The 27,881-nt window shown below is 41.0% G+C and overlaps 2 protein-coding genes across 3 annotated transcripts; one reads left to right on the top strand and one right to left on the bottom strand.

Moving 5' to 3' along the window:
* LOC122041729 (sucrose transport protein SUT2-like) lies at positions 1-22,639 on the top strand. The gene is made up of 6 exons (XM_042601513.1): positions 1-627; positions 19,420-20,165; positions 20,236-20,299; positions 20,378-20,421; positions 21,193-21,365; positions 22,224-22,639. The coding sequence occupies exons 1-6, from the start codon at positions 108-110 to the stop codon at positions 22,237-22,239; spliced, it is 1,563 nt and encodes a 520-aa protein (XP_042457447.1). The 5' UTR covers positions 1-107; the 3' UTR covers positions 22,240-22,639.
* Positions 22,640-23,094: 455 nt separating this feature from the next.
* Positions 23,095-27,643, bottom strand: LOC122041730 (BTB/POZ domain-containing protein At3g05675-like). 2 transcript variants are annotated; one of them, XM_042601514.1, is made up of 3 exons: positions 26,403-27,643; positions 25,752-26,090; positions 23,095-23,481 (listed from the first exon to the last, which is right to left on the bottom strand). In XM_042601514.1, the coding sequence occupies exons 1-2, from the start codon at positions 27,528-27,530 to the stop codon at positions 25,779-25,781; spliced, it is 1,440 nt and encodes a 479-aa protein (XP_042457448.1). In that variant the 5' UTR covers positions 27,531-27,643; the 3' UTR covers positions 23,095-23,481; positions 25,752-25,778. The 2 variants fall into 2 exon arrangements, with proteins under 2 accessions (XP_042457448.1, XP_042457449.1); XM_042601515.1 differs by lacking the exon at positions 23,095-23,481 and adding an exon at positions 23,510-23,720.
* Positions 27,644-27,881: the final 238 nt, after the last annotated feature.

Below are 27,881 nucleotides of genomic sequence, written 5' to 3'. Positions count from 1 at the left end.
TCCTCGGCTTCTTTCCCTTTCTAACGCTGCATGTATCAGCCTGCTGAAGCTAGTAAGGAAGAGAGAGGGCAGGGAGATCGAGAGAGGAGGGAGGACTACAGTCGACGATGGCCATCCCCGGACGGCAGAGTGCGGCGGCGGCGGAGTCGAGGGCGGCGGTTGGCAGGGATGCGTTACTGGCGCCGCCGCCGCCCAAGGTGTCGCGGCGGGTGCTGCTCCGGGTGGCGTCGGTCGCGTGCGGCGTGCAGTTTGGATGGGCGCTCCAGCTTTCGCTACTCACCCCCTACGTGCAGGAGCTTGGGATTCCCCACCAGTTCGCAAGCCTCGTGTGGCTCTGCGGGCCCCTCTCGGGCCTCCTTGTCCAGCCCTTCGTCGGCCACATGAGCGATCGGTGCGCTAGTTCGCTAGGCCGCCGCCGGCCCTTTATAATCGGCGGAGCCTTGTCCATTGCTTTCTCCGTTCTCTTGATCGGCTACTCCGCAGACATCGGCCGCATCCTCGGCGATCGCGGAGGCGGGGAGACACGGTACGGGGCGATCTCTGTCTATCTAGTAGGGTTTTGGCTTCTCGACGTGGGGAACAACACTACCCAGGGCCCCTGCAGAGCCCTCCTCGCAGATCTCACAGGTTGGTTAATAATCATCTCATTCGTTCTAGTTTCTTTCAAAGTGATTTTTCGTTTGCCAGAAGTTCCTTATTGTGATTTTGGGTTGTCCACACGCGCTCAAATTTCACTTAGATTATACAAGTAAAACTGCCAAGTTACTTCCGGTGTTTTCGATCGACATTTATCCTTCATAAAGCGGTTCGAGTTTGGAAGCAGAGAAACTGTTCTTGATTTGGTGCAATGTGTGTAGCAGCGTCGGAAAATAGTACTTTAATCTGCAGGATTGTGAATCACAACAATACAAGAAGTGACATCTTAAGGACCACTTATCCCAAATACTACAAAAATTCCTCTCGCTGTTGGTGGGCGACATCGACTGCCACTTAGCGGCTTAGCCACTTTTCTGAATGTCTATTCTTTTCATATGGACGCGCATTATTGACTTTGGCCACAAGAAGTATCGGATCAGATTATAATAAAATCATCATCATTACATCGGTAAACATAAACTCGAGATGAAAGCCTAAACCTAGAAGTAGTAAAATGAGATTACCCACTGCACCTAACACTTAGCACTTCTCTCAAGTTAGGGCATGGACACTATCTGTTGGGACCGAAAAGTAGCTAGAGGGGGGGTGAATAGCTCGTCGCGTGCTTCGTGGTTGACGTTGCTTGTTTCTTCAAAGATATGCAGCGAAAATGTACAAGAAACAAAACACACAACGCTAACAAGGAGGGTTTACTTGGTATCCACCTCAAAAGAGGTGACTAGTCCAAGGATCCACACACACACACACCTCCACTAATAAACACTCCTTTTCGGTAACTATCGAAGGCGGAGAAGCCCTACAAGTTCACACTACAAGAAGAAAGGGAAAGGGAAACAAAATGTAGCACAAGCTTACAAGAAACCCTAACCCTAGCTTTCTTCTTCAGCTATAGATCCGCCTCTTGACTTGAAAAACCTCCAAGAACCTTCAAGAACTGGTGATCTGAACTTTGTGGAGAAGCTGTGGAGTCGCTGAGATGAATCGTATGAAGTGTCGGAAGATCTGCCGAAGGAATCGAGCGCCTACAGCTAAATACGACGCCAACGGTCGGATCCCGATCGATTGGAATGCTCCCAATCGATCGGGGAGGCTTTGGATCGATCAATGGATCGATCCAGAGCGCCTCTGTGCTCTGGGAATTTTCCTGGATCGATCGGCTGATCGATCCAGGGCTTATTGCGACAAAACGCACCTCCCCGATCGATCCACTGATCGATCGGGGTCTCTGGATCGATCAGCTGATCGATCTAGAGGCGTTCTGTGCTCGTGACTGCCTCCCAATCGATCCACTGATCGATTGGGACGAAGACTTCTCGCGGGGACGCCTCAATCGATCGGCCGATCGATTGGGCTCCAGCCAATCGATCGGCTGATCGATCCAGCTTCTAGTTTTTGCCCAAAACCAAGTCCCAAAGCCCCCAAACTAACATCCAGTCAATCCATGACCTGTTGGTTCATCATGCCTAGCATCTGGTCACCCTTGACCTGCTAGGACTCCCTCACCAAGTGTCCGGTCAATCCCTTTGACCCACTTGGACTTTCCTTCATCATGCCAAGTATCCGGTCACTCCCTTGACATACTTGGACTTTCACCATATGTCTGGTCAACCTTGACCCATCTGGATTTCTCCGTGCCTGGCTTCACTCACCAGGACTTCCATTCTGCCTAGCTTCACTCATTACGACTTCTCTTCTGCCTGGCTTCACTCACCAGGACTTTCACCTAGCTTCACTCACTAGGATTTTCACCTGGCTTCACTCACTAGGATTTCCATTCTGCCTAGCTTCACTCACTAGGTCTTTCACCTGGCTTCACTCACTAGGATTTTCACCTGGCTTCACTCACCAGGATTTCCATTCTGCCTAGCTTCACTCACTAGGTCTTTCCTAGACAAGTATCCAGTCAACCTTGACCTACTTCTTCTTCAATCAGCCTGATCAGATCCTGATCAGAGGGGAATTGCACCAAACAATCTCCCCAAATGACAACTGCACCTGCACTTGTCCATTATCATCAAAGTCTTGTATTGTCAAACATTGAAACCCAAACCAAGACTCAAGCTTGGTCAACCAGGTCAACCTTGACCTGAGGGATATTGCACCAACACTATCTATGCTCAATTTTTGTTTCATGAACTAGAAATGTAGATTAAGATATGATCATAAGAAAACAAAAAAAAATTAATATTAGGGAGGCGAAATGCAACTTAAGGAGTCAATGGACCATTGAACTGAAGATCTGCAGTGGCAGAAACAACTCAACTCATCGAACAAAAATAATAGTATTAAGTAAAAGATGATTCAATACAATGGATTTGAATCCCTTTTAGTTATAGGTTGGCAGTTGGATCAATTCTTCATAAACATCTAACTTGATTATTGATATGGGTTATGACGGATGGACTCAGAAGGTGACGTGACGGTCAAAGTCAAGATAACATGGCAGTCCTACTTTAGGAGTAGCATCCCCTCCTTTGGCCTGGATTAGCTGCATAGTGTTAAGGTTCTTAGGTTGATCAGATAGGGGTTTAAGTCGATCGGAGAAAGATGGCCATCCCTTAGGCAGAGCGAATCAGGGAATTTATTGTCCTAAGGATGGTCAGACCTTGAGGCAGCCAAGATCAAGGCCAGCCAGCCTTACGCAATAGCCAGAATGATTGACTCGCTCTATAACAAACCAACTATAGAGGGTAGCATGCACGTGTATCCATCCGGTCTTAAAGTCGGGCGAACATGTATGCTCTGATCATACAAATATCCGATCGGGAAATGCCACAGTGTGGCTGCATCTCTCTTAGTAACCCCTTATAGGCCCGAGCAAATAAAGGGACGACCGGGTGTGCAACACTTGTCCTCATATTATCACCCGAGCGGGATTTCAGTAAAACATATAGTATCATAAGGACTTCTAGGAAGCATGAGGCACTATATTATTCCTTGAGCGGATTTCCAACATGAATAAGACATTATATCATTCGTAAGCGAATGTCTCGAGGCCACGCAAAATATTCAGCAAATATATTCAGCAGATATTCTAATCAAGCGGTCGGCTTAAGGACCGACTGAGATATATTCTGCAGGTATTCCAATCAAGTGGTTGACTTAAAGACTGGCCGAGATATACTTATCAAATAACATCAACCCAACAGGGAAGTTGGTCGAGACCTATTCAGTCAACGACATCATCCTAATAGTGGTCAGCTTAAGGACTTGTCGGGTTATATTCAATCGATAATAGCATCTCAACAGGGCGGTCGTTTTAAGGACCAACTGAATCATGTTCAGCAGATAATATCATGATAACTTATCACAATAATAACTTTGTGTTGGATAATATTCTTCTGAAACCTTCTTCAAGGGTCATCGTGTCTCCTATCAGTAGACTAATAATAACAACATATTTCTTCATCAACCTCGACAATAACAGAAACTATAAATGACAAAAGAGGTATATATGTGAATAAGAAAAAGATTCCTCAAATAATTATGGTGCATTGCCTAACAATCTTTGACCCACTTTGCTACCTCATGATTGCGGAGGTTATGTGAGGTGGTATACAAAAGGGGAGTCCTCTTCGTGACGAAAGTACGCTCGTTGACCTCTGTAACTCTACTCGCGCATGTGTTCTGACTGTTCTTCTATTCATTCGGACTAGGACTGACTTGAGCGTCGGAGGGCCTTCGCTAGGGACTCCCCGTGGTTTCTAGGCACTGACATTTTGTTGGATCGTCTCATTGTGCGCAAGATTGAAGGAGAAGCTTCTTTCGGAGAGAAAGGTCTTCTAACGATCAATCATTCATCTACCGTGCCTAGCGCGTCATCTCCTCAAGTCTCAGACAGGATCAAATTTAGCGTTGTGTAGGGAAATCTCTACTGAATCTGAGAATTGGAGATGAAGGAGGCTGGAAAATTCACCACTGTTACTTTGACGTAAGAGGACCTAAATTAAATCATCAACACTTGAGGTCAAATGACGTTGCAACAACAACAGCAACGGCAAGGAGCTCCCGACGGTGTTTTATTGCCATCTAATCATGTTGCTTCAACGACGGCTCACTAGCGGGAAAGAGGAGTATAGCAGGAAGGTCCAACCCATTTGTCTAGGTCATCTCGTTCACCATCTCCACACCACCGAGTTCTTTTCTGCACGGCACCTGAGCATATGGATCAAGAAGAACCTCACCGGGAGTCTTATGGAGAAGTACCTGAAAGGCGAAGGGGAAAAGTTCCGATACGCTATAGCTCCCTGAAGAAATTAGCACGTCGTTCTCTTAGAAGGTGTTAGAAGATAAGTTGTCAAAGTATTATCATAATTTGGCAATAGGAGAATACTCAGGATTGACTTACCTTAAGGATCATCTTGTCAAGTTTGAGTACGCCACCCTCTTTCACCAATTTACTGATGGGTGATGTGTCAGGTGTTCCTCACCACCTTCGGTGGTTCTACATAGAGATGGTTTAAGTAACTACCCGCTGGATCTATTCGATGTTTCAAGGATTTTCGTAAGATTTTCCTTCATCACTTTGCAAGCAGTCGAAGCTACCAAAGGATTCCCCTGAGTTTTCTAAACAGGGGCCTAAGGAGTCACTGAGGTCCTACATTAAAAACTTCAACCAAGTGGCTATGGACATTACTTCTGTCACTATCGAAATCCTAATGAGCGTCTTCTCCCAAGGGTATGTCAATAATGATTTCTTCAACTCCTTGGTCAGGAGACCCTCGAAGAATTTTGATCATCTGTTGGACCGAGCGATCGAATTCATCAATGTTGAAGAGGTGCAAGTCGCCCGGAGGAAAGACACCCCTGCACCAACACCGGCTTCGGCGCCCGAGCGCCAAGCATTGCCCGCTCCTCCGCCTAGAGGACCCCAAGCAGCCCCTCAATCTCTTCATCAAGAACCACGACCACAAGCCGTGCAACATGTGAGGGTCGTGCAAGAAAGATACCAAGAACCTCCTCAAGAAGCTCTAAGACGGTGGTGCACTGTTTATCGGTCAACCACTCGACACGGGTAAGTTTAATTTATTTAAAATTAAAATAAATTTAATAAATTTTATTAATTAATATTCTAAAAATAATAATGCTTTAAATTTCATTTAAAAAAATTTAAAAATATATAATAATTCTTATTTATATTCTAATACCTTTTTTATTATTTTAAATTTCATTTAAAATTTTTAAAAAATTCTCTAAAAATTCTAAAAAAATTTTAAAAATTCTATTTTTCAAAAAAATTCTAATTTTTTTTTAAATTCTAAAAAATTATAATAAATTATATTTATATTCTAATATTTTTATTATTTTAAATTTTTTTACTTAATAGTTTTTTACTATTTAAAATATATATTATTTAATTAATAATTAATTAAATGAATAAATAGTTAATTTATATAATAATTATTATATATAAAGTAATATCCTGTATTAATTTTTATACTTATTATTATTATTATTATTATTATTATTATAGATAGATCCATTTTAATTTGAATTATTGATATATTAATTCTATTTAAATAAAATTATAATTATTTTTTCTAACAATATTAAATTATTTAATAATTGAGAACTTATAATAAATCAATATACAACTTATTTATATATACACCATAAATATATTTATCTTATAATTACTATATATAAATAAAAAATACTGAAACTGTATCGGCATGACACGATACGATACTGAAATCGTATTGTTCCGGTCTAAGACCAAAATCTCGGCACGGGTCGAAATTTTAAACCTTGGTCCAGGAACTTAAAAAGGAGTTGGTTGCGTGTCTTACACGTAACAACGATGTTTTTGCCTGGTCATCTGCAGAAGTAACTAAGGTGTCACCAACAGCCATGAAGCATATGCTGCATATATATCCAGACGCTTAGATGGTCAAGCAAAGGAAGCGGAATTTTGGAGCCGAGCAGAATAAGATCATCAAGGATGAGATAGATAAGTTACTGGAGGCAGGCTACATTCGTGAAGTTTAATTTCCGACCTGGCTGGCTAATGTGGTCTTAGTTTCAAAGCCAGGAAATAAATGACGGGTCTGCATCGATTTCAGAGATCTTAACAAGGCCTGTCCAAAAGATTATTATCCGCACCCTCGCATCGATCAAGTGGTGGATTCCACTTCTGGGTGTGAGTTTATCTGTATATTGGACACGTACCAAGGATATCACCAAGTTTCGCTCGTCAAGGATGACTAGGAAAAGGTTGGTTTCATAACTGCCGAGAACACTTATTATTATAATGTTATGTCGTTCGGATTGAAGAATGCAGGGGCTACCTACCAACGGCTCATGAATAAGGTCTTTCGAAAGCAAATTGAACGGAATATGGAAGTGTATGTGGATGACATCCTTAGTAAGTCCCTTTGAGCGGTCGATCTTTGTGTGGATGTGGAAGAAACCTGTAACACCCTAAGGCAGTATGGATTAAAGCTCATCCCCAGTAAATGCCTGTTTTGAGCCAAGAGAGGGAAGTTCCTGGGCTATATTGTGATCGAGCAAGGGATTAAAGATAATCCGAGCAAGGTGGGAGCGTTACAAGATATGGCCCCTCCACGCAATCTGAAGGACCGGTCGGATTACTGCCTTCTCTCGTTTCATCTCCCGCTCGGTCGATCGAAGCTTACTTTTTTTTCAAGATACTTCGTCGGATGACTAAATTTTAATGGGATGCCGACTGCGATAAAGCCTTTGAGGAGCTGAAGAATTATCTGTCTGCCCTGCCTATACTCGCCAAGCCCATAGCGAGCGAGACACTGTGGATGTATTTGTCAGCTAATGATCATGCGATCGGGAGAGGATTAGTGAGACAAGAGGGGAGGGAACAACCTGTATATTTTTTAAGTCATTTAATGAAAGGAGCCTAGTGTCATTATACCACACTCGAGAAGTTAGCCTACGGATTAGTTTTAGCTATCCGGATATTACATCCTTATTTCTTTTCTCATTCGATCATAGTACTCACTAACAGTACTTTGGGTCGGGTACTTGTCAACCTGAAGGCCTCTGGTAGGTTGATCAAGTGGACAGCTCAATAAGTATGATATACAGTATCAACCTCGAGCAGCCATCAAGGCTCAAGTTTTAGCAGATTTTCTAACAGAGGTTCAAAATCCCGAGTTGGAGGTGACTTGGAAAATCTATGTGGATGAGCCCTCCACTCGACAGGACAGTGGAATAGGTATTCTTTTGATATCCCCTCGGGAAGATAGAATGTAGTTGTTTGTTCAATTGAATTACCGAACCACCAACAATAAGACTGAATATGAAGCATTGATAGACGGCTTACAAGCTGCAAGACTGGTGAGCTCCACTCGAATTTTAATTTATTTTGGCTCTCAACTAGTGGCACGACAGTTATCGGGCAATTTTGAAATTAATAACGAGTGGCTTAAGCTCTATGCGGAAGCATTCGAGAAACTCAGAACGGAATTCCAAGAGGTAGTTATCCAGAAGGTTCCCCAATCAGAAAATCAAACGGCGGATAACCTGGCCAAGCTAGCTTCTGCCATCATTTCCTAGAATATAGACAAGCCGGTAGAGCAAACACTGTTAGTAGCCTGCATTGAAAGACAAGCCAACTTGGAGTTACAGAGTGATTGGAGAACCCCAATTATATTATTTCTACAGCAGGGCAGTTTACTAGCCGAGGGTGAGCAGGCGCGTATGATTAAGAAGAGAGTCGGTTGGTTCACTTTGATTGATGATCAACTTTATAAGCGGTCGTTTTCATGTGTTTTTCTCAAGTGCATTGGGTCGGAGGACATACAATACATTTTACAGGAGATACAGCAAGGTTCTTGCGGAAGTCATGCGAGCGGGCAGTCTCTCGCTCGGAAGGTATTGTTGGCCAGGTATTTATGGCCTACCCTGCAGGTTGACGCTGCTCGGCTAGTAAGAACCTGTTTATCTTGTCAGAAGCATCAGAATATCCCTCATCATCCCACAGAACTGTTAAAGACTTCTTTTGTGGGTCTTTTCCCTTAGCACCTGCTCAAAAAAGATTTTTGCTAATAGCGGTGGATTATTTTTTCAAATGGGTGGAGGTCGAGTCATTAGCCAGGATAACCAAGCAAATGGTTATCAAATTCTTAAGGCAGCATATTATTTGTTGGTTCAGGATTCCACATAGATTAGTCTCAAATAATGGAAGACAATTTCAGGACAGAAAAATTAGAGAATGGTGTTCAGACTATGACATTACACAGGCCTTTATATCTGTGACATACTCTCAAAGTAACGACGAGGTAGAAGTAACCAATAGGGAGATCATCCAAGATCTTAAAATCAAATTAGACCATGCTGGAGGAAGTTGGGTCAATGAACTCCCTAGTGTACTATGAGTATATCGTATAACTTCCCGGGAAGCGATAGGTATAACTCCATTTCATCTAGTTTATGGTGGTGAAGTTGTTGCCCCGGTCGAGATTGACATGGAATCTGATCGGAGGCGACTGTATGAAGACAATGACGGCCGACGTTTAATGAAGTTCGATCTGATAAAGAAAGTCAGAGATAAGCGAGAGCTCGATTAATGGCGTACTGGTAAAGGATGAGACAAAATTACAATAGAAGAGTTAGCCCTTGATTTTTTCAGGTCGGCGATCTGGTTTGTAAGCGAGCCAAGCCGGTCGGGGATGTAAACAAGCTAGAGCCACAATGGAGAGGACCATTCAAGGTGGTACAAAAGCTCGTCTCTGGCTCCTATTATCTTAAAGATGCAAAAGGCATAAGATTAGACAGACCCTGGAGTACAAATCATTTACAGTCCTATCGGGCTTGACAAGTACACCTGTAATTTACTCGTGCATTATGTAAATTTTTTTATACTTAATGAGAATGCAGGCAAATTTATCTGAAGATTCTTACAAACTATATATTATAACCCCCGACTGAAAGACTGAGCAAATCCTAGACTCTCGAACTATTCGGTCGGATTATAAGCGAGAATACTCTCGCGACTCAAATAAATCCAGAGCGGCTTAAAAACTGAAATCTTATAAATCCTCGAATCATTCGGTCGGGTTATAAGCGAGCATGCTCTCGCGACTCAGATAAATCCAGAGAGACTTAAAGATTGAAATCTTATAAATACCCGAACCGTTCGGTCTGATTATAAGCGAGCATGTTCTCGCGGCTCAGATAAATCCAGAGCGGGTTAATAACTGAATTATTTCTAGACTCCCGAATCGATCGATCGAGTTATAAGAGAGCATGTTCTCGCGGCTCAGATAAATCCAAAGCGGCTTAAAGACTGAAATCTTATAAATTCCCGAACCGTTTGGTCAGGTTATAAGCGAGCATACTCTCGTTACTCAGATAAATCCAAAGCGCCTTAAAGACTAAAATCTTATAAATCCTCGAACCGTTCGGTTGGGTTATAAGCGAACATGCTCCCGCGTCTCAGATAAATCTTGAGTGGCTTAATGACCAAACTATTTTCAAACTCCTGAATCGATTATTCGGGTTATAAGTGAGCATACTCTCACGGCTCAGATAAATCCATTGTGGCTTAAAGATCGAAATCTTATAAATTCTCAAACCGCTAAGTCGGGTATAAGCGAGTATGCTCTCGTGGCTCAAATAAATCCAGAGTGACTTAATGAACAAACTATTTCCAAACTCCCGAACTGTTCAGTCGGGTTATAAACGAGCATGCTCTCGCGGTTCAGATAAATCCAGAGCGACTTAAAGACTGAAATATCATAAATTCCCGAACCGTTCGATCATGTTATAAGCGAGCATGCTCTCGCGACTCAGATAAATTCAAAATGGTTTAATGACCGAACTATTTCCAGACTCCCGAACCGTTCTGTCGGGTTATAAGCGAGCATGCTTTCGCGGCTCAGATAAATCCAGAGCTGTTTAAAGACCGAAATATCATAAACTCTCGAACCGTTCGGTCGGGTTATAAGTGAGCTTGCTCTCACGCCTATAAATTTTTAGTTCCCAAGCTATCGGGTTTATCCTAAGCCCTTAAGTCATGGGCTAGGTCACAAGCAAGCATATATTATGGGTAAATTTTCTTTATTCAATCTGAGTCAGGGCTAAGCTTATTACTCAATCCGGCAATCAATTATGGCAAATTTCTTTGAAGGTAATAATTTATATGTGGGGAGCTCGTTGAGAAGTCAATTTTGATCAATAGCTTGTTGGGAAGGATTTGTTGGTAGATAGTCGCCCTCCTGTAATTGTTGGACTACCCCTTTAACAAAATGGTTAAGTGTTCTTGCGAGTCGATTGCCTAGTTCTCTTTTAAAGTCAATAGAATCTAAATAAGCTCTTCTCCCCGCCTCAAGGCATCCATTCTCTCCATCTTTATAAATGGATAACTTGGTCTGAGCAGTGTCCGCTTCAACCTCTGCAGCATTTAACTCGGCTTGCATGGACTCTAACTGGGTTTCTCGTGTTTTCAACTCCACCTCTTGCTTCAGTAGCAAGAAGTTCTTAGTAGATAGTTCCTGGATTAGGTTAAGGGATCTGGATGCATGTGAAAGACTTAGCTCTTCTAGCAAAGTAATCTTGTGAGTTAGGTCTAAAATAACTTTATCTTTCATTGCTCTTTCTACCTAGAGCTTGGACTCGCTGCCTTGCAGCAAGAGATCTAATTTTTGCTTGTCCATCTATTGAGACTTCATTAATTGATAGCATTCTTGTAAAGTATTTTCCATACCAGAAATGAGCTCAGCCTGCTCCTCTATTTTTCCTTGCAAGTTGGTCATCTCATTATTAGGAGCAGTAGAAGTGACCTCTAGTTCTTCCACGCGATCCTTCAAAACTTTGTTGGTCTGCTCCAAGTCCACAACCAATTGGCCCAAATGTAGTCCAGAAGCATAAAATTGAATGAAATAACGACAAAGTTATAGTTCACAAAGGTAATTTAAGAAGACTTAATCATGGACTCATCGCAGTAGCATTTCGGGTGTGTTCGTCGACACACACTGAAAGTGTGGTCTCTTGTATTTGTCTATGTGCTTGCACCCATGACTCGGCCAGTGAACCCTTCTACTTAAGTATCCCGAAAGGTGAGGAAGAAGTGGTATTTAGCCTTTGTTGGGAGGGCAACCCATAGGACTGCTTGAAAAGGCTTTGAGAACTAGTTGAAGAAGTAGGCCTCGAAGGAAGTGCAAGAGAGATCTCAGGGTTGAACGGGTAAAGATTCTGATATTTGCTCAACTGGCCCAGAACTTTCCTCGAGTATTGATCGATGAGATGTACGATCGGCTAATCTTGTACTAGGAGTTCGTTTGGCGTGAGGGGTAGTTGAAGAAACACTCAAGGCTTAGTGGAATTGGTTGAGTAGGTATAGGGGTTAGCATTGTCTCGATGGGCCTGATATCTAGGGTGGTCGCACGAGACAGATATAAGAACGTCTAGCTTCATCATAGTAATTGTAAAACGAGAGTGACTATGTTTTTGAGATCCAGGCTCTTTACCTCGAGCAAAAGAGATCTCGGCCAAAGCAAAAGGATCCTGTTTTGCGATGGGTTGCTTTGCTTGGGTCCTTTTGTGCTTAATTATGAGAGGGGCATCCGAATTTGTAGCGCTGGAGGAAGAACTATGGGAAGGTTCGGCCGGAGAGAGTAGAGACGCTCCTGTAGTAGGTTCTCGCCTATTCGGGTTAAAGCTTCTTTTGTTAGCCGCTTATTTTTTAAGAGGAAGGCGGGAGTAATGGCCTTTGCTATAAAAATAAGTGAGCAAATAGAAATCATTATAAAAGGTGACTAGGAGATAACAAATGACTAAGGAAAGACAAAGATTTTTTCTTACCAAAGGTGGTGCTTAGCTCAAGGTTAACCGGATTAAGCCCAAAAATATATAATAAACTTTCTATGGTCAACTCTGGCAAGCTAAACTTCAAACCTCTCAGTTGATCTAGAGCTTGGCAAAGGGTTGGGTTTGTGCGAAGGTTACCCAAGTCAGGAATAGGGGAAAGGTTTGGCTGCCAGGTTGTGGAGCAGGACAGAAAGCTCGGAAGGTGTATGAAAAAATATTTATCTCTTCATTCCTCCTGGGTTGGAATTCTATTGAACAAAATCACCTTAGAGCGAGCCTGAAAGAAAAATTGACCGTCCTCTACTTGTCGGGGGAAGAAATAATAGTGGAACAAATGAGGAGAAGAGGAACATTGAACAAGCGAAAAATAATACAGCACCACTTAAAATGCGAAAAGATTGGGGAATAAGTTGATGAAGTGGAATGCCAAAATATTGGCTAACATCAACGAAGAACGGATGCAGGGGAAACGGAATTCGACTATAACTTGTTCTCTAAAGACAGCAATACTCTTTGGCGGCGGAAGATCAGGGCGGCCTTGGCCAGTTGGAATAACCATGCAAAATGGAAGCCCGTAGTTAATCGTGAGTTCATAGGCATCATCAATAGTAAAGTTGGCGGAGCATTAAGTGTACCACGCGTGAGCTTCAGCCATGGTGAACAAGAAGATGAGGAGAATGAAAAGTGTGAAAATACTGAGGAAGAAGAAGAAGAGGGCAAAGCCTTAGGGTTTTTCTTTTTTTCACAAAGTTTTTATATGGATTCTTCGAAAATGTTTTTTTAGTCAAATTGTCGGATCATAATAGTGAAAAGGCGGGGTCACCTGTGAACGTTGGATGGTTAGATAAAGCAGTGAGTAGATGAAAGGTTATATATCTAGGATGAAGTGCGCATACGTGTCACCAATAAAAAATTTACAGCGGTAACTAATTTGAGAGGCAGTCATCTCGAAACATCGGTGATGTTTTTGAGGTAAGCTTAGTTTTTTTGTGCAACTCTTTTAGAAGCATGGCTAGTCCCAAGCTCGAACGAGCCTTTATGACTTGACCTGGGGAATAATAAGTTAAAACCCGAACAGATTTGTACGAGATTGATTGTTTACCCAGATAATGTTGTACCAAGCGGCTTCAATTTCGATTAGTTTGGAGTTAACAATATTTGCCATTGTTCGTCTTATCCTAAAGCATAAGGTATGGACAAGTGTAAGCTCGGGCAAAAATAAACTTGAACAAGTTTTAATTATGGTTGGCCATAAAGATTGGCGTCCTTAGGTGAATAAGCGTTAGGTGCTATAGTTCGGTCGGCCTAGATGGTCGGCCCTAAGCATTCTTGTCCTGCCCAGTCTGAATTTTCGCCTGGACAGATTCAGATTATCCTTAATGTAGGGCATATGTGTTAAGTAAAATCATAAATGGATAGCCAATCAAATTTTAAAGAAAAGACATCTGATAGGTTCAACCAAAACTTACATTAGGGCATACAACATAAATTAATACCCAAATCATCAAGTAAGACAAATAAAGAAGAACGAGATGGATCGCAATAGGTTTCGAAATAGATCGGGAGGAGCACTACAGGTTATCTTTTTGTGATCCAAAAAACTGGCGGGAGGATTGGAGGTTAGATATCCACCTTTTTTTAATTGCTCCTTTGCTCCTTCCGCTTCAAGAAAAAGTGCTTTAGTAATGGAGTCAGCGATGGGGGCATTGAAGTCTCGTGTTAGGAATAGAGCTTTTTTCTTTGCTTCAAATCGCTGGTCCTCTCCCGCTTGATAGGCTCCTAACTCCGTCCGAACTACGATTGATTCAATTTGAGCAGTCACCAAATCTGATAGCATGGAATCCTGCTCGACATTTTGAGCCATCAGTTTGAATTCTTTGGTAGCTAGTGCAACATCATATGTAGCCTTCAATTCCTGTAGTTGGGCGGACAGTTGTGCGTTCTCTACCGTTTGTTCGTCCAGATTCGTCTTTTTTTCTACTCGGAGACTTTTCGATTGAAGTTGAGCTTCAAAAGTATCCAAGGTAGCTTTCCACTGGGTTGCCCTCTCAAGCTCGGTTTTAGCTAGCTTTGAGCTTCTTGTAGTTGGGTATCTAGCTCTTTTATCCACTCAGAGGTACGCATGGAAACTGCCTCGATAACTCGTTGCTTTAGCGACTCAATTTCCCGAGATAGGTCGTACAATTGTTGAGCAACACTCATACTAATTGCCCAATGCTGAAAATGGGTGAAACATAGTTATAAACATCTAAAATGGGTGAAAGACAGTCAATTAAAATTACATTACCTTAGTCTGCTCATATGAGAACTCGTCTGCTAACTCTGTAGGAGTAAGCTCACTGAACTAGTTTTTTGCATCCTCCCAAGCACTTATTAACAATCTCCTAATAATATCGGAAGGGTAGGAGAAGGGGTGGATGCTGAAGAGATCAAAGGTTGGGCAGAGGGTAAAGAAAAAAATGATTGATGAGACAACTCTAGGGCGACAATGGTGGTCTTTTCGTCAGGAGATGCGGAGAAGTCGGGGTTTGAAGAATCGCCCGGTAAAGAAAGGTCCTTTCGAGTTCGCATGGAAATAGGGGTAGAGAGAGCCGGATAAAGAGCGGACAGGGTCTGCTCAAGAGATTGCTCTTGTGTATCCTCCAGGGAAGAATCTTCCTGGGTAGAGGACAAGGGTAGAGAAGGTGTCACATGGAGACCGCTAGCCTCTTGGGAGGAGGGGGCAAGGGTAATCTTTCACCCTTTGCGTTTTTTCTTTGGAGAGGCACCCTTCTCCACTGGGCAATCCTTCGACATTGGAAGCGCATTAGGGGCAATTCTCCAGAAATGATAATCGTGATGGATTCAGTTCCATGACTTCCGAAAGCTTCATCAGAGGAGACGGTCAAAGGTAAATCCCGTTCGGCTAATAATTCTTGCTCGCGTGAATCTCTGATGTGTTCAGGTCGATTGCTTTATCGACCAAAGCCTTCAAAATAGCATCCACTGCACGAAAGAAAAAACACCTTAGTCAGTAATAACGTAAGGATTGAATTACCAAAACTTACCAAAGGAGCTGAATTGTTTCTTGGGATGTGGCTTAATCCAAACAGATATAGAAAGTCTTCGTGTAACCACCTATGAATTTTAAAACATTGATTATTCAGTTTAGGAAGATAAGAAACAAAAATGTGATCCTGTTTGAATTGGTCGAGGTTAGGAAGAGGAGGAAAAAAGGATTGTCACTCAATAGGCCAGGTAGTCGGCTCAAGAATTTTCATGAAAAAAAAATGAGATTTCCAGCCTTTGTTCGAAGACCGAATACCCTCAAAGAAGACCGCCTTTGGTTGGGACTAGAAAAGAAAGGCATCGGGTTCTGATTTCTTGGGATAGGAGAAGAGAAAAAGATTGAGGTGTTGAGGGAATGTTGAATAGGCAAAACAACATGAACATCCCACATATACCGAAAGGCATTGGGGATGAACTGTTGTAAGGGGATTTGGAAGTATCGACTTACTTCCGAAAAAAAAGGTTGGACAAGAAAACGTAAACTTGTCGCTAACGTTAGAAAAGAAGGTGATGTTGATTAGGGGGAGGAAGGCGAGGTCGATCGTTGGAAGAAGGCAGGACAATGGTATACCCTTTAGGGATTTCATACTTAGACCGGATGTAAGCCTCATTAGAATCGTCAAAGCTGAAATAGGTAGAGGTATACTAGGGGGCGAATGATTCTTGAGCCATAAGAAGAATTGATTGGAAGTGAACAACTTACTAGATCATTTAAGGCGCAGGAGGAGAAAAAATGGAGGAGGAAGGTTCACTGGAAAAGAAACTGTAGACGATGAAGTGCAAGTGCTAAGAGTATCGACTGCGTAGGGTTTTTTTATAAAAACTAGTTTAACTGCGGCTGCTTGATTAAAACAACATGCGCTCTTAAGGACCGTTGATATGCAAGGAAGGCATATCGTTAATTCGTGCAGATTAGCGTGCGCCAGAAGTCGTTTCGGAAAACAGAAAGGGAAGTCACGTGGCATCAACCCATGAATGGACATTTTTGATGGAAGTGACAACCACATTATTCCTCTGACCATGAACCTCTTCACGTAGCCTCGGTAATCACATCTTGAAAAACTGGTTGCGAGTACACAGTTTTTGAAAAAAATTGCCAAGTCTCCAAGGTACAAAAGGAAGGAAGCACGGAAAGGTTGAGCGGGCAAAGTTAAGACTTGAGTTCAATCAGTCGGTTACACCTCCTTCGACTAGACTTAAAGGGGAGGCCAGTGATACGGGTTATGACGAATGGACCGAGAAGGTGACGTGACGGTCAAAGTCAAGATGACGTGGCAATCCTACTCCAGAAGAAGTAACATCCCCTCCTTTGGCCTAGATCAGCTGCCTAGTGTTAATGTTCTTAAGTTGACCAGACCGGGATTTAAGTCGATCGAGGAAAGATGGTCATCCCTTAGGCCTAGCGAATAAGGGAATTTTTTGTCCTAGGGGTGGTCAGACCTTGATGCGGCCAAGATTAAGGGCGACCAACCTTACGTATTGGCCGGAATGACTGACTCGCTAACAGACTAACTATAGAGGGTAGCATGTATGTATATCCGCTCGGTCTTAAAGCCGGGCGAACATGTATGCTCTGATCATACAGATATCCGGTCAGAAAATGACACATTGTTGTTGCATCTCTCTTAGTAATCCCTTATAGACCCAGGCAAATAAAGGGGCGATCGGGTTTGCAGCACTTGTCCTCGTATTATCACCCGGGCGAGATTTCAGCAAAACATATGGTATCAGAAGAACTTCTAGGAAGCATGAGGCGCTATATTATTCCTTGAGCGGATTTCCAACATGAATAAGACATTATATCATTCTTAAGTGAATGTCTCGAGGCCATGCAAAATATTCAGCAGGTATTCCAATCAAGCAGCCAGTTTAAAGACCGGTCGAGATATATTCAGCAGGTATTCTAATCAAGCGGCCAACTTAAGGACCGGCCGAGATATATTCAGTAGGTATTCCAATCAAGTGGTTGGCTTAAAGACTAGCCGAGATATACTTATCAAATAACATCTGCCCAACAAGGTAGCTGGCTTAAAGACCGGCCGAGACCTATTCAGTCAACTACATCATCCTAGCAGGTGGCTAGCTTAAAGACTGGTCAGGTTATATTTGATCGATAATAACATCTCAATAGGGCGGTCGGTTTAAGGACCGGCTGAATCATATTCAGCAGACAATATCCCGACAACTTGTCACAATAACAACTTTGTATTAGAGAATATTTTTCTGGAACCTTCTTCAGGGTCATCGTGTCTCCTATTCGTAGACCAATAATAACAACATATTTCTTCATCAACCTTGGCAATAACAAAAGCTATAAATGATAAAAGAGGTATACATGTGGGTAAGAAAAAGATTCTTCAAATAATTATGGTGCATTGCCTAGCAACCTTTGACACACTTTGTCACCTCATGATTGTGGAGGTTATGTGAGGTGGTATACAAAAGGGGAGTTCTCTCCGTGACGAAGGTAAGCTCACTGACATCTGCAACTCTACTCGCGCATGTGTTTTGACTATTCTTCCATTCGTTCGGACAGACTGACTTGAGCATCGAAAGGCCTTCGCTAGAGACTCCCCCCAGTTTCTAGGCACTGACGTCTTGTTGGATCGTCTCCTTGTGCGTAGGATTGAAGGAGAAACTTATTTTAGAGAGAAAGGTCTTCTGATGGTCAATCATTCATCCACCGTGCCCAACACGTCATCTCCGCAGGTCTCGGGATCAATTATCATTTTAAAAAAATAAATAAATCTAAAATATTTAAGCTTGAGTGCAATATGAATTTCAAGTCAATTCTTGAGTGTCCTAGTTTTGTTAGGGTCTATTGAAATATCCACTGGAGAAAACAAATCCAAGAGAGCATACGGCTTTAAAAAGGACCACTTCTCTAGGTTAATGTATAACTTCTTGAGGACTAAGCAAATGTGTTAGTGTTACTACTAAAAATTTGTTGTCAAATATCTTTTACGCATTCAAGTCATGAATATGAACTTTGATCCGATGACTCACAAGATTGAATTTACTCTCAAACCGGATCAGACTCTAACCCTCACTCGGATTTCCTAGGGTAAAAACTCTTTCTCAAAAAGAGGTTGAAACTCAAACACCAGTAACAATGCACAAGGCGGTAAGTAGGGTAAGGCAATCACCAACGTCAGAAATGGCTTGGTCAAGCTTGGCACAAGTAAAACCATATTAACGCAAGTCAAGCCCGCTCAAGCCAGCTCAAGCCTGAGTGAGGCAAGAGCAAGGCAAACACCGATGTCAGAATGGTCAGATCAGATCATGCATAACAAAATCAAAGAAAGCTTGCGCCTCTAAGACTACACCCCTGAGCTTTCTCGGTCTTGGAGGTTCCCCGATCATGAAGTTTATTAAGGCTAGGAGGGTTTGGGCGTAGGCATCAGGAACATGGCGAAACCCCGAATAGTCATAATAGACTGGCTGATCAAGAGCTATCTTTCCTTGACTTTTGTTATGCTTGACCTACTTGAGCTGGCCCCCCTTAAAGATTAGCTGATCCTTTGTATTGTTCAGGGTTGTGTCCTTGCGTGAGTAAGCATAAATTATAATTCAGATTTGATTCAGTTAACTATTAAGCCATGGTCAAACGAGCGGTCATCAATCACCCTTAGCAGTTCATGAGCATTTGTTTCATTTGCTTCCTAACAACTTGGTCAACGTCTAATTCTAGTTAGTCCATAGTCCTCTAACTGAATCTGGCATGGTTGGTCCACTCCTTTGATGCAGTGGTTGAGAAAACCTCTATTGAGGAAATTGTTTACAAAGTCAAGATTCCACAGTAGCATTATTTATTAAACCTATATTTGCTCCTGAAAAATATAAATCCAGCATGGTCAGTGCTCAAGTTGTTTCATAAAGCTCAATAAGCTAGTTACTCTCAAATTTTTCATGTTTCTCCTGCAATTTCAGGGAAAGATCACAGACGGACACGTGTAGCTAATGCTTACTTTTCACTCTTCATGGCACTGGGAAATATACTTGGCTTTGCTACTGGTTCCTTTAGCCATTGGTATAGCATATTTCCCTTCAATGTCACTTCAGCATGCAGCATAAATTGTGCCAACCTCAAATCTGCCTTTCTTCTTGACGTTGTTCTTCTTTTGATGACCACATGTATTAGTGTGTCATCAGCGAAGGAAATTCCTCTTTCTTCTGCTAACAAAGTTATGACTTCTGTCGAAGATTCAACCGCACAGTCAGATAATGGACATGAGGCTTTTCTATGGGAATTATTTGGTTCTTGTAGGTATCTTACGCTCCCTGTTTGGATGGTTCTCATTGCGACTGCACTTACTTGGTTAGGTTGGTTTCCCTTCACCCTTTTTGATACTGATTGGATGGGCCGGGAAATTTACAAAGGAGACCCAGACGAAGGGCAAATGTATCAAACTGGAGTGAGAATGGGGGCTATTGGTCTCATGTTAAATTCTATTGTTCTAGGTTTTACTTCAGTGGTTTTGGAAAAACTCTGCAGGAAGTTTGGTGCTGGCTTGATTTGGGGAATTTCCAACATTATCATGTTCTTTTGTTTTCTCGCAATGCTTATAATATCTTCTCTGGCAAAGAATATTGATTACCCACCAAATGGTCTTCCTCCAAGTGGTCTTGTTATTGCTGCACTTGTTATTTTTACAATCCTTGGGGCACCTTTGTCTGTAAGTGATTTCTGTAATTATTTAGTGTTGATGGAAATATATTGCTACTTGTTTAACTATTATTTTGCAGGTTACCTACACTATTCCTTATGCAATGATTTCTGCACGTATAGAACCTTTGGGGCTTGGCCAGGGTGAGTGGCCCATCACTTTCTTGTGCATTTTTCTTGTTATGCGTAAATTGTTTAGCGTAACACCTCTCATTGCTACAGGCTTGTCAATGGGCATTTTGAATCTGGCAATTGTTGTACCTCAGGTAGACATTTTCCATCTTCTATATTTTTCTTTATTCACAGGACAATGACTAAAGTATGACAAATTTCAAGCAGGCTTGGGCCAAGTAGCAAACAATGCTAGTGTGTGAACTTGAAACATTTTGTTTTTGTATGTTATGTTCTCATCCTTGATTTTGTTTAGAATTTAAGATAATCAAGTGTCAAAAGTCTATGACACGTCTCTTTTATTTGATTTAGTGTGTCATCTTGCTAGAGATGTTTAACACAAATGATGACTTAGTTGTAGAATTTTGTCGATAAGAGAAGCTTAACGTCCTTTCTATTTTTGTAATTTCCAATTTTTTTTATCCTTACCATTGTTGATAAAGGTAGACAAAGGTAGAAATGGCCATGGAAAATTTTTAAGAACCTTTGACTGTTTTTTATACAATCCTCGGGGCACCATTGGTCCTACATCTCAGTTAAAAATTATTATATCAATGCAGTAGGTAAAATTAGAAGCAGATCGCCTTATGATTTACCTCTTATCACTTATTTAAACAATAATTTTCTAGAAAGAAAATACTTGAATATTTGTATAGGGTTGATACCCTACACACCACCGTGGGCGACCCTCACAGATTGGGGCATCCGGATCACTTCCGGTTGCCCCGATCAATTTGCTTGCGAGGGCGGTCGCCCATGGGTGGGTGTGTAGGGTAAATTCCATATATATATATATATATATATATATATATATATATATATATATTATCTTTGATATGTTACTGATGCAAATTGTCCTATATCAGATGGTTGTGTCTGTGGGAAGTGGGCCTTTGGATCAATTATTTGGGGGTAGCAATTCACCAGCTTTTGCTGTAGGAGCAATTGCAGCTTTTGCTAGCGGTCTTGTGGCAATTGTTGGTCTGCCTCCTCAATCCATCACTATTCGTGCCACTACTGCTGTCCGAAGGGGTCAAAGATAAGTATTTCTATTTTTTAAACAGTTCGATCTAGATTGCCAAAGGATAGCTGCTACGCTCAGAATTTACGTGCATATATTTTCTAACTTTCAAGGAATGTGTTCTTCTCTAGATTTCTATTTAAAGTTGTCTGCTGTAGTTAACTTGGGGTGAAAGAATAGACAACCAAAAAGTAGGTTGATTGATTGTTGGGGTAGAGAAAGACCAAAGAAATTTACTTTCTTAAAAGATATTTAAGTGATGTAAGTATTAGCAATTACATAGGACTAGTTCATGTAAAGAGGCAATGCCAATCCTGAGGGATTAGTTCATATATATATTCAGCGAGCTACATTCTCAATCCCATGGGACATTCTTTTATACATGTATGGACATTCTTGTTCTTTTACTATCTGCGGAAAAGCCAATGTTAGTAATGAGCCCATGTGATTGAAACAGAGAGTAAAGGTTAAGACAATTAGGTCACATCACAACAAGCAATGCATTTGGTCCTACTTTGAGTCTAAGACGAACTGATTCTGTCCAAAATTATGACGGAAAGCTTACATTTTTTCCCCATGTTTCGTCCTGAGACTTTTAGCGATTGAAGGCATCTGGAAATATATGGTTATATCAAGTATTCTCAATTTTACCTTAAGTTGATATTCAGTACACGCAACCATACATCCGTAAATCTACTGTAAAACCAAGTAGTCATCCTGCTGGAATTGCATGCATGATCAAGTATGCTTTCTTCGAGTAAATATCTTTTAATCCCGACAAGGTAAGACTATAGGCTTTTCTTTGACCAGGTCGTTTTCATCTTCTGCTTTACTTTGCGGTTGATTATGACAACTGATAAAGCGCTTAATCTACAGGATTTTGAACACATAATTGGCGTTTCTATCAATTATTATTCTTCCTTCAATTGGCTCATTTACATTGAGATGGCAAGGAACGTCGTGGAAGCCCTATCGTACCTGGAGATTGTCATTCAGGACTTGTTAAGTTATTATGGGTGATTGGATCAATTTTAGTCAGACGCGATGGCCTCCAGCCCGAGATGGTAGTGGCCATTATTGATTGCACAACATAAAACATAAAAGAGTGAAAAAAGAGAGAGATATGTGAAATATATATATACATATTTGTATTCTCATCTTGCTCGCAAACCTCATTACATTCTTCATGGTATTGCCTACATTGTAATCTCACACACAATAAGAAAGTGGAATTTACTTGTAAGTTAACTCGCAAATTGCTTACATTCAATAATCATTTTTCTTTGTGCTCAGCCAGAAAAGAATCTCTGCATCAACTTGTGCTCTTTAATCATCTTTTCTAAATTGCATGTTCTTATTGTGTCATACGAATTGTTCTTGTTGAGCTCACTGCTCAAGAATACTTTTAGTTCAGTTTGCGTCAAGTTCTCTGGAAAATAAGAGCAATCACTACATAATTGGAATTTTGTTTTCACCCTCTTTATTTTGAATTGTGCAAATATAAAAATGGAATTTTTTATTGTTTTGTTTCTTTTACCTTCCCATCAAAAGTCCACGAGAGTAAGATAAATCTATTAATTAATTAATTTAATTTACTTAATATATTTTAATAGATTAATAACAAAAACAAAGATTATGTTGAGTTATTTATTTTTCATTTTAATAAGTGAACGAGCACACTTTCAAACTGTTCGGACTCGTAGCAACAGAAAGTTTAATATTTATTGGTAAGTAAAATAAATAATACTGGAAATAATAATTATCGATCTATTTATTATATCATTAACACACAAGCTATAAGGATAACGAATTTATTTGTAGTCAAGATAACCCCAGTTGGGACAACGGATATTTTAGAGATCGGGCTAAAGTAAATGTGTATAAATTGTGCTCCGAATTTACCGATGGATGAAAACTAACTTCAGGATTATTCGAACGAAACTTGGGCAAGCTAGATTATAAGATAAAAAAAAAAAAAACATTGAGAACAGTTCGAAGTCTGCTTGCAAGCGTTACACTTTGCAGATGTCAGCAGCAGCAAATCCCAACCGTTGAAAATTAGTTATTATGGCCCATTGGATCCAGTGCAAAGCTACAGCATGGTACTTGGCAGATCCTCTCCTCATCTTCGTTCCTTGCGTTGTAGAAATAAAACCTTTACTTGGAAGGAGAAAAACCAGACAACATGTATAAAAAAAACAACTAAACTCATCCAAGGGGTGTCAACCTAACACACAACCTTGAAGGTCCTGAAAGCTATTCTTCATTCTAGGGGTCTTTTCTTCTTCTTCTGATTTCCTCAACTGAATTAAAGTAGTTAGAAGCTATCTCATACGTGTAGGCCTTCTGTAGCAACTTACTCAGGGATAAAACCTATGCAATGTGATCGGTGAGTTTATCAGGTACCAATTGCGTCTAGGTTTTGCAAACACAGTTATTAAGATAGACAGGTGATCTTTTTATTTTTCATATTTTACATTGTGTTATTCAGCTCCATCTCTTGCTCCATCATGAATCTCAAAATTAGTGTGCTCTAAAGTTGTCTTGAATACTCAGAGATCCAATGGAAATGAAATCATACGCTTTGTTCAATAGAGGAGAAAGTAGGCCAAGATTTTAGGAACGAAATATTATGATATGTTGTTCGCTCCAAGAGAGTGTAGGAAAGATGTAAAGTGGGAAGATCAAAATGTTATTTGACAAAACTAGATTATGATTCAATATTTCATATCATAAGGCATAGTTGGACCTAAATCACATCTCAATTGAACTGATAGGATTTCTAAACAAAAAAATTTCTCAATAAAATCTGAGAGAGATGAGACAATTGGTTGGCAAGTGGTTGTTTACCAAGTAGTAGCATGGTTAAATGATTTGATCTTGACAATCTCAGGTAGCAGGTAGCGAAGTTAAGAACTTAAGTTAAATTTAAGAAAGAAATCTCTCTCACACACACTCCCATGCCAATTTGTTAGGAATCCTTGAGTTTACTAGATCAGCAAAGAGTTTACTAGATCCTTGAGTTTACCAAATCAACCTATTCAGCCAAATTTCAAAAATCTCTCAATTTGATCAAATTTCAAAGATCTCTCAATTTGATCAAATTTCAATTGTTTCCATTTATTTTTTAGTAAAATCCAATTCATTTTTAACTAATTTCTTTGAGTCTGAATTTTTTTAGATTTCTTCAATGAAATCTTCCTGAGATAACCATTTTTTCAAAAACAATTGGATCGACCTCTACTGATATCAATGCAACTCGGACAAGCCGATTCAGTATTAGTTGATCTTGACAGCCATGCTATATACATATAATATATATCATTAGAAGGGGCTAATTGGAGTGATTAACCCTAGTCTTTTCCATCTACACCAATTTTTTGAAGGAAAAAAACACTTAAGAGTGAAAAACATCCAAGAAGAAGATCGACTGTTGAGGAAGCAGGAGACTGAAGGAACCGCGGAAGAATATGCATATAGTGATGACTTGCTGAAGAGAGAAGACAAGTGGCTTTCCAGCTTGTGTGAAGGGTGAGATCATGAGGTTTGACGGAAGGACAAACGTATGAATTAGGTATTGATTCTGATACCATGTGAAACTTGTAAAAATCTTACATATATATTATCTTTACATCCACATCCACGTAGTTTGTACATCTACAATGATGTCCACACATGTTTACAATTAAGTTCCAAACAAATGCCAATGAGGTCAATTTATGGGGAAAAAACATGCTTCCACACCTATATTTCCCAAATTCACATCATGAACCATAGTTAGTCTAAGCCACTAGCATTTAGAAAAAAAAAAGTCATTGTTCCTAATATCACAATAGGCGGCTTTAAATTCGTGAATAGTTACTCCGCGACATGAATTCAGTAGACTAGAATTCTAGCAAGCATCAAACAAGAAAGAAAATGTTTGCGTACATAAATATAACTTCCTACAGAACCAAGCACATGCTGACATGATCTAACAAATGCTGGTCCCAAGCCCAACCATGGATGAAAAAAGTGGAGGATGGTGTTAGGTCCAGAAATCATGTAAAGGTATGCAAACAATCTCATGAAATATGGAACTTAATATTGGTAGGATATGACCTTATATAGAGCCAACAGTGTTTGTTATAAAATTAGTTTGTCATATTGGTGGAGAAAAAGCAATATAGAGTTTAATTATGGAATAAGATGTGTAATGGTTGCCACTCTATTTGTTCTTGTTATAGGAAAATCAACATTGAACAATGTCAGATGCTTTGGTTTGATTGATAAAGATAGTAAACTAAAACAGAAATTGCATATCGCTGTGTTATACAACAAGATTAACAAATTCAGAAGTTGTTAAATAAATGATACTAATAAGCAGTTGCTCAATCTGCATGAAAAAAATATACTAAAACTAACCTGATAACAACAATGTCCTGGCAGCTTCTATGAAATATTTCTTAAATCAAGTGGAGATCTATTAGCACGCCTGAACCATGTTCTGAATGCAGATGTCAAGTGGGGGCAGTCGTCAAGATTGCGAGTGGAGAAGCACAGACACTGCTGCAGCAGTTCCTGAGCACTGGAGAGTGGCAACGTGGATATAATCTTTAGGAATGTTTCCTCAAGGTCAAGGTATAGTGTTTTATCACCAACACTCTCATTTCGAAAGATATAACCGACAGGGTGTTCTTGTAAAAATATATCCTTGAGCACATTTAACACAGGAAGCCAGGTCTTCACAAGTCTCATTCTCACCTAAGACAAAGTAGTACTATGGTTAGCTAACTTCGTCAACTTCGATAGTGAACGCAACTATCCACAAAAATTTGATAGTGACAATACATGAATTCTGCAAACAATTCTATTGTGGCTTAAACTGGGAATGTGTTTATTTATAACATGTTAGAGGTGATAAGTGTTTAAGTTCGTTCATTCCAGGGGCTAATAGTTTTCATAATGTTTGAAAGTTTAGAAGATCTTATCAATCTGTCAACCATGACCAAATAATCATAAACACTTATCAGACTCAAATATGGTATGAAAGGCAAGAGGAATGTGATAACAGACCTGTTGAGGAGCCAAAGTAATGCCAGAAGCAACAGCATCAGCCAGGCGGTAGCTGCACCTTGTGACCAAAAAAGCCAATCCAGGCACAATATTTTTCCAAGTATCATCCCTGAAGGTCTTTATCAAGTCAGCTGCCAGGGCCTCCTGCTCACTCCACTCCCTGACTACCTTGTCTGCGACCCTCAGCTCCATAATCCTATCAATCAGCCAATGTAGATGCTTCACATTGACCAGCACGGCGTGCAAGTTCACCTTCTGGATGGCTTCTCTTTCATTACTATTCTCGGCGATCCTGACTTCAGGGCTGGCATACTTCCCCATGTAGTCTTTTACCCTCTCCAAGCTCGACAAGAATGCCTGGCCCAGCACCTTCTCCACCAATTCCCGAGATGGGAAATCCTTCAGAATCCTCGCCACAAAGGCCTTCACGGTCGCCCCATTCAGATTCCGGCGGATCGCAGTATCAATCAACCCACGGAGCATAGACTCCGGTATGCTATCGCATTCCCTAGAAGCTGACACCACGGGAAGAACCCTGGAAAGGAGCTCCTCGGACTCCTCTTTACCAAGAAAAGGCATCAACTTGAGGACCCTTTCTTCCTCATCCTCAGTCCACGGCACAGCCTCCAGAAACCGGACGCAAGCCCGGACGCAATCGTTGAAGACGAGCTCCAACGCGACCGGAATCATGTCCAGCGCGTCGGAAACGGAGGCGATCGATCCGGAGAAATCCAGCGTGTGCAGAAGCCGGAGGACGGCGACGTGGGCGTGGAATGGGCCACGGCGGCGGAGATCGTCGTCCCGGGAGATCTTGAGCGTCAATCGGACAGGAAACTCGTCGGAGGAGCCGTCAGGTTGCTTCCAGCGGTCGGAGAGAAGGCAAGAAAAATAGTGGGAGCGGCGGAGGGCGTCCGACCGAACGGAAAGGTCGAGGAAGGGGATGGGAGCGTCCAGATCGGGTATTAGGTCGTCGTAAAACTCGAGGCGGAGGGTGACGTCCGCGGTGACGGGGTCGTTGAAGCTACCTGGCATGGCGGCAGGAGGAGAGGAGGACTCATCTGCAAGAGCACCGTCGATGGAAGAGAGGCGGCCGCTGCTTCCGTTCCGTTGCCGTTTCCGGTGAGACATCTACGCTGTATGTCTACGGGCGGTGAAGACAAGTCGGTGGAGGGCAATAGAGAAATGAAGGTTCCAGAAGCAAACGACATAACAAGTTTAGGCCTCTCGAAAAATATTCACATGAATATTTGATAAATTTCTTTTCAGATATATAGTCATGACATACATATGTTACATACATGCACACATATTGTATATATTCAAGAACTCAACAGCAAATTATAAGAAATTCTTCTTCCTCGTATAAAATTAATTTAATTTTTTATATTATAATTAATCTTAATCAAAAGACCAATAAAAATATATTTTATAACTTCTCTAGATATTATCAATTCTAAAATATAAAACTATAAAAAATTA

This window comes from Zingiber officinale, chromosome 2A (assembly GCF_018446385.1).
Source record: "Zingiber officinale cultivar Zhangliang chromosome 2A, Zo_v1.1, whole genome shotgun sequence".
Taxonomy (NCBI): domain Eukaryota; kingdom Viridiplantae; phylum Streptophyta; class Magnoliopsida; order Zingiberales; family Zingiberaceae; genus Zingiber; species Zingiber officinale.
The sequence above is the reverse complement of the archived record's forward strand: the minus strand, read 5'-3'. Positions and strand labels throughout refer to the sequence as shown.